The sequence below is a fragment of the Cotesia glomerata genome, linkage group LG1 (genome assembly GCF_020080835.1).
Source record: "Cotesia glomerata isolate CgM1 linkage group LG1, MPM_Cglom_v2.3, whole genome shotgun sequence".
Taxonomy (NCBI): Eukaryota; Metazoa; Arthropoda; class Insecta; order Hymenoptera; family Braconidae; genus Cotesia; species Cotesia glomerata.
Window position 1 is genome coordinate 7,656,511 of NC_058158.1, and position 7,728 is coordinate 7,664,238.

A 7,728-nucleotide genomic window follows, 5' to 3' on the forward strand; every position below is an offset into this window, starting at 1 on the left:
ATGCGGTATTTTTGCAATTCCACATCGATGAACGCAACAGGCAGCTCTTCCCATACAAATCCAACGCTAAACTAGGAATAAAGCTACTGAGCAACTAAAACAAGTACACTTCTATGTATTTGTAAAGCACTCGCGTCACTCATTACGTGAATTTATATGTGTTAAAAGGTATGAATAAATTTTGGCGATTAAATGAGTTATTTATAATTTAAAACTTGCTTTCAATTTGATAAAAGTATACAGCGACTACGCACCACGTTTGATGCTCACGCATTGCGTTGATGCCATCTTTCCCCTCGGGCATTGAACAATATAAGCACTCGCTTTACTGGCCTTCCATTAAAAACAAAATGCTCGATTACCTTCACAAACAGTTATTTCATTACTATCAAAGTATTTTTATTGTAAAGAATCACAAAATTATTGAACGTAAATTATTTTTATATAATTATTTTTATGCTTCGAATAATTTAATACTTTTTAAATATTAACAAGAAATAGGTTTTGAATTTATAAGAACAATTCAAAAATTTTATGACATTAAAGTAAGTAGTCGCTTGACCATTTTTTAATTTTTTTTAATAAATAAATTTGCTCTGAAAAATTTATTTCTAAAAAATTACATTTTTAATTTTTTTAATTTTCTAAATGTCAATTTTTTTTCTCATTTCCTTTTATTTGACATAATTTATTTGTTGAAAAAATTCTTAAAATTATAAAATATCTGCTAAATTAATTTTCATAAAATTTTAACTTAGCAAAAGTGTTAATCAACAATACCAAACTTTAGGAAAAAGTTAGAATCAGAATAAGAAAAATGACCATACAAAAATTTAATTTCAATTTCAATTGTCAATAGAATAATCAAGAATTAATGATTATTTTTGATCAACAAAAATACTTACGTTGACTACATTCAAACGTCGACTCTGGTTGGCGGGTTATTTACTCGCTGCTGCTTGCATAAAACTGTCTTGAAATACGGAAAGACATACATACGACTAATGTCGTTTTTTAAAATTCAATCTCATATTTTCATCATCGATACTTACCAAAATCATCAATTTTTATTGTTATTATATTACGTTCTAAATAAATAACATCAACAATCAATTTTTAAAGTTAAAATTCTATTATCTGACCGGTTTGCAATTTCTCGATTTTCCAATTAATTTTTAGTGAATTAATAATGAAAGCCGTATAAAAATGTATTAGTCTATTGATTCATTATTTTTTTCTGATTAGTTTTTTATACTTATTTTTTTTATGCTTTTCAATATTCTCCGTGAAATTAACAAAAGTTACTCTAAAAAATTTGCGTGACCGTTGTTGCTTATTGCGCAGTGGCCATATTTGTTTAGTCCGGCGCATGCGCAAACGCTCCGGCTCATACAAACACTGCCGGAGCCTTCAGCTCCGTCTTTCAATAACTTACATATATATTTCCAGAATCTTAATATTTTTTTAATCACAATCTTTAAAAAAAAAAAAAAAGAATTGAATATTGATAATTACATTAATTTTTTTACACGTTGTGAGAATAAAATTATGACAATGAAAATTTACAGATATCTAATGACACTGAAGTTAACAGACATTACAAAATTTTTTTTTAATTTTATAACCATCAAATTATTATAAAAAAAATTTTTTAAATAAATTATTTTTTATTTTTTATTATTAATTTTGAATTTAATAATTTATTAAATTTCTAAATAAAAAAATTAAGTAAATAATTTTTTTAAATTTAATTTTGCTACAATCTTTAATATTTTACCGCCAGGTGGCTCTAGTAATCTATTTGTAGGTAAGAAAGATCTTCTTTTCATTGATATAAAATGTTTGTTGTCAAATATTCATGAAATAGTAAAACAATTACATTTTTTACCATAATTATTATTTTTTTTTAACAACTAACATTTCAAAATTGTAATTTTATTATTTAAATAGTGTTACATTTATAATATAACACGATATATAATATATATTATATAAAAAATTGATATTTTTTTCAAGCAATTAAATAAAAAGGTAAGTTATACCCATTTAACCTCACATAAAATTTTTCATCAGCATCAAAACTAAATCTATTAAATAAAAATAAATCTATTAATTTTATAATATTATAAAAATTATAAATATTATAATATGATAAAAAACAAACTATTAATATTATAAAAAAATAAATTATTAATTTCAGAAACAAAATGACTGATATAAAGCCAGTAGATCCACCACATTGGATTCGACCTGAAGAAGTGCAGTTTAAATTATTAAGACAGCGGAAAAATGCTCTCCAGGCTCGGATGAACAGTATGAAAGTCAACGCCAACAAGTCATTGCTAAACATATCAATCGAAAAGTCACCTTCTAAATTAGATAGCTCACAACAGAAACGAAAAAATCCTTTTGCAAAAAATAACTTAAACAAGCGGTCTCGTGAAGAAGTCAAGCCAGAGCTAGATGTCAGCTGTGATTCCATCCTATTTGCGCTGATAAATCCTAAGCCTCCAGAGCCTAAAAATGTTTTTATACCTAACGAGGACTCCAGCTCGAATATGTCTTTCTCCAGCGTTTTTAACAAACTGGAACTTGATGAACAGCGATTACCTGAACCGGAATTACCTAAAGGTGAACCCTATGTCCCAATAGACTGGACGTTGAACACAAAAATGCGTTTTATGTCTCCGAAGCCGTTTGCTTGGAATGGAAAATTAAAGACAAGTGAGCAGGCATCTGGAACAACCGGATTCGTTAGATGTTTAGATACTGGAGATCAAGAATCTACTCTAGATACCAGCCCCAATGCACGGTTAGTAAATCTTTCTTCAATTATTAATTATCTATATTATTAAGAAAATAGGGGAAATATTATTTCCATGATAGTCAATTTATTATAATAAATATTTAGGCTGCATTCGAAAAAGGTCTGTTTCTAGATACATAATTAAGAAATGATCTTGTATCTTGTGAACAATTGACATTTTCAAAGATATAAGCTCATTCCGATGTTATACTCATCAAGACCTTTCATTCAAGTACCCACATCAATTTTTCATATATTTCGTATATTTATATATATTATATATTATATATATGTATATATATGAAAAATATATCAAAATGCATGTGGGTACTCTAATGAAAGCTCTTGATGAGTGTAACATCGGGATGAGCTTATATCTTAAAAAACGTCAATAATTAAAAAAGTACGGTTCAATTTGACATAATTAAAAAATTACCCTTGTATCTCGTGAGCTATTGACATTTTTAAAGATATAAGCTCATCCCGATGTTACATTCATCAAGACCTTGTATTTGAGTACCCACATCAATTTTTCATATATTTATATATATTATATGTATGTATACATATATATATATATATATATATATATATATATATATATATATATATATATATATATGAAAAATATATCAAAAATGCATGTGGGTATTCAAATGAAAGCTCTTGATGAGTTTATCATCGGGATGAGCTTATATTTTAAAAAATTTCAATAGTTAAGAAATGACCTGGTATCTTGTGAACTATTGACATTTTTAAAGATATAAGCTCATCCCGATGTTACACTCATCAAGACCTTTAATTTGAGTACCCAAATCAATTTTTCATATATTTATATATATTATATATATGTATATATGAAAAATATATCAAAAATGCATGTGGGTACTCAAATGAAAGCTCTTGATGAGTGTAACATCAGGATGAGCTTATATCTTTAAAAACGTCAATATTTAAAAAAGTACAGTGTAATTTAACAAAAGTCATTATTTAATAAAGCAAAATTTTATTTAATTATAGTTCACATAGTGATTGCAAGGTTGCTAGTTATAAACAATTATAATTATAAATAAATAATTAATTTTAAATAATTAAATTAAATGATGATAAAAATATTTTTATAATTATTTTTAGGTTTCATCAATGCTGTCTAGTTTGGCAACATCCTTCGCTGCCTTGGCTAGAACTTTATCCTCGCTCGGCAGGCAAAGTAAGCGCATCCTTGGCCAGTAATTCAGCGGTATCAAACAATCAATTCATAAAAGACGCGCTTTTTTCCGAGTGGAGTGAAAGCTTCCGATCGCTGTTTCATCTGCTGCGTGCAGGACAGTGTCCGTATTTCTATGTCTGCGCCAACACATTCACGGTATTGTTTCGCGCTGCAGGAATTTGTGGCATCTCAGAAGTACATGCACTATTGACACCCACAACTCGTGGATTCAGACAGTCACTCAAGCAGCAAGACATTGAGTATACAATGCCTCTGCGTACGACAGGAAAAAGACGTTCTGACCCAACCGATTCCGGGTACGACACTCTCGACTCAACAACTTCTAATGGAGAGGATGTTAATGATGATGAAAATGATGATGATGATGATGATGGCAGAGATAATATACTGGAGAGTTTGGGAATTGAGGCTTCAGAAATCAAAAGAATTAATAAATGTCAAAAGAGAATTACTATGGAGAAAGAAAGCGAAGTTGACGCTTCTAAACACTCGCTTATTTTCGTCAAAGGTGTTGAAGCACAAGCGCTGTTTAATTTTTTGATTAATTGTAAATCTGCTGTAGCTATTACTGGTGCTCTAGCTGGGGTACCACCTACACTTTTAGCTCCTGTGGCTTTTCATGGCGCGACTCTTAAGCCGTTAAAGGTAATTTGTTTGATAATTATTAATATTTTTATTTTTTATTCTTAATTAATTTTGAATTATCGTATTAACATGAAAATTATTTTTATTTTGCAGGTCAGAGAAAGTGTTGTAAGAATTGAAAATGATAAATTTCATTCTTTGGAAATAAATGGACCAATTTTACCACACGTATTACCGTCACTTTGCTTTCTTATGAAATCGAGTCAGTTAGAAAAATTTTCTGTTAGTTGTGCTCAATTAAATTCTACTAAATCATTTACTGATGCAAAACACGGATCAGGTAGTTAACGTTTTTTTAACCTGAAATAATTCATAATTAATTTTTTTTTTAAATTTATATATGAATTATTGGTAATAATTTTATCAAATTAAAATTCTTAATGAACTCAAGACTTAATGAAGTACTTTTGATACTCTACTTAATTTGAATTATTATTATTTTTCAACATTATTTTAAGATCGGTGATTTTACTTATTAAAGATCATTTATTATTTTAAGCCAGCTTTCCCGATCCCATTTGATAGTAGACTATTCAATTTTTTATTTATTAGTTATTATACCACAATATTGTCGGTATGAGCACTCATACCATCCTCGGGTGAATATATAATAATTAAAAATTTTCGATTTTTAAAACAAATTTGATAAGAATTATATAAAGATGTTATTTTTTTACTCAGTGAAACTTTTTTAAGTAACCACTCAGTCCTGGTCTGAGCGTTCTGAATTATTTTTTCGATTACTGAAAAAAGTTTCACTGAGTAAAAAAATAACAACTTTATATAATTATAATTAAATTTGTCTTAAAAATCGAAAATTTTTAATTATTATACATAATTCACCCGAGGATGGTATGAGTGCTCATACCGACAATATTGTGGTATAATAATTAATAAATGAAAAATTTAATAGTCTACCATCAAATTATATGGGGAAAGCTGGCTTAAAATAATAAATGCTCTTAATAAATAATAATAATAACAAAAGTTAATTAATTAATATCTATTTTATTTTATAGAATCTTCAGTAGAAGAGAACGAAAATGAAAAGAACCCACCAAGTGTATTCGGTAAAGAAAATTTAAGTGATTGTGGCTTGACTGGAGAATTATTGTCGCACTTCTGCAACTCAGATCCTTCACGTATTAAAGTGGTGGAAAGTCTCAAATACTCGAGTGAAGGATACACTTGGACGTGATATAATTTTTAATTATTTATTATTCCTACGCATAATCACATAAGTTTCAAAAAGGTTCGTGTAATATAGACAGACAAGACCGCTTACGCGGTAGCGATAATTTCGACGAACTACTTCCTCCGTTTACGAAGTAGGTACTACCGTTTTCTACAATTGCTGATGTAAGTAATTGTTCGACTCTGCCGACAAACGGTAGGCTATTATATACTGAGTGATGTAAAATAAATTTTCTAGTTATTTTGCGATCGATTCAAATGAATCAGAGGAACTCAAAAATTTTTTACTGAATGCTTAATTCAAACAAAAATCTTTTTTCTTTTCAATCGAGAGAAATTTTTAATAGTTATTTATTTTATTTATTAACCAAGGTTCAATATTCAACATTTTACTCCGATATTTAAAGTATACATGCTGTATTTTTTTCCAATTAATTAGTTAACAAAATCATGTTCAAAATCAATATTGTGCATTAAATAATTTCAATAGTCTAGTCATGCCCAAAATTTCTAGATTTTTTATGCTATGACGTAACAAAATACATTTTTCATCACCAATTTATTTATTTAATTTAAAAAATTACTGATCCGTGTTTGTAAATTTTTTTCGTAATGTGTAAAAAATAAAATAATTTTTTTTTTCCAAAAAATTCATTCGTCATATTATTTCATCAATAAAATATTATTAAACTTTCCTTACAAAATATAACAAAACAAGTGATTATTGTTATCAAAATTACTCATAACTCATAGTATTATTTAAGTAATTGAATTCAGAGTCAATAAAAAAAAAATAAATAAATAAAATAACACTGACACAACGTCAGCGATGATGATATTGAATTTTCAGAAAGTTGAACCCGGGATATTATTGGTGGGGGACCATAGCGATGGGCTATCCCTAAAAATAACGAATCGATAGTGCTCCCTGGCCCCGTATCGGCTGGTTGGTAATTTTGAGGCGACTGATAAATTCAATGTACAAAAAAATTATTTATGAAAAAAAAAAAAAAAGAATCTAGTGATACTAGTATTTAAATAACAACACGTCTCTATATGAGCGATTGCGATAAAAATTACTCATTCTCGTTATTTTTTTTTTTAATTTCCCGTGGTATTTTTATCTTGTTGCGCTATTCCGCAAACTCAAGGCTACTTTTAATCATTACATTAGAAGACTAACTGAAATCTTGAGACTAACGAATAATATAATTTACTGGAAATTTGCCAGCTTGAATTGTGCAATTCAAGTGCAGAGCGCAAGTTTCACGATGATCATCATTGTAATGAAGTAAAACGAAGTGTACTTATTTTATATTTATGTGTCGTATACAGTACCAGCCCCGACTATTACGCTTCTTTTCTTCACTTCTTTCTCTTGACTAGATAAATTTATCTTGCACGACAACCGAAATAGAAGTAGTTTACCCTTTTTTTTTATTTTATCCAAAATATTCTATATTATTTTTCACTTTTACGGCGATTTGTTTACTGAATATTTTTTTTTTATCACAATTCCCAATAATTTAAAGTGGGAAAAAATTTTATTAACTCATAAAATAATAAATAAACCTTCAATTATAATTATCAAGATGAAAGTTCATTTTTTTTTTAAATATTTTGTAAGTAGTTCCAATAAAAATAATTGGAGTGCCCCCAAGATCAGCTCGGCTATAAAGACATCTGTATCTAATCACATTACCTAGTCATTAAGACGGAAAAGAGAAAAAAAATAAATAAAATATCAATAGCACGTGTTGAGTGAGTGGGGTACAAAAATAGAATGCGTAGAACAAGTCATGTAAAATAGAGATAGAGTATAAAAATGTAAGCTTGGTATATATATGGTATA

The 7,728-nt window shown here is 28.0% G+C and overlaps 1 protein-coding gene across 1 annotated transcript; it reads left to right on the forward strand.

The window, feature by feature from the left end:
- The first annotated feature begins 1,981 nt into the window (after window positions 1-1,981).
- On the forward strand, window positions 1,982-6,408 carry LOC123267206 (protein downstream neighbor of son homolog). Its single transcript, XM_044731758.1, has 5 exons — window positions 1,982-2,031; window positions 2,201-2,812; window positions 3,941-4,682; window positions 4,776-4,962; window positions 5,702-6,408. Exons 2-5 carry the CDS (start codon window positions 2,208-2,210, stop codon window positions 5,878-5,880), a joined length of 1,713 nt encoding a protein of 570 aa, XP_044587693.1. The 5' UTR covers window positions 1,982-2,031; window positions 2,201-2,207; the 3' UTR covers window positions 5,881-6,408.
- Window positions 6,409-7,728: the final 1,320 nt, after the last annotated feature.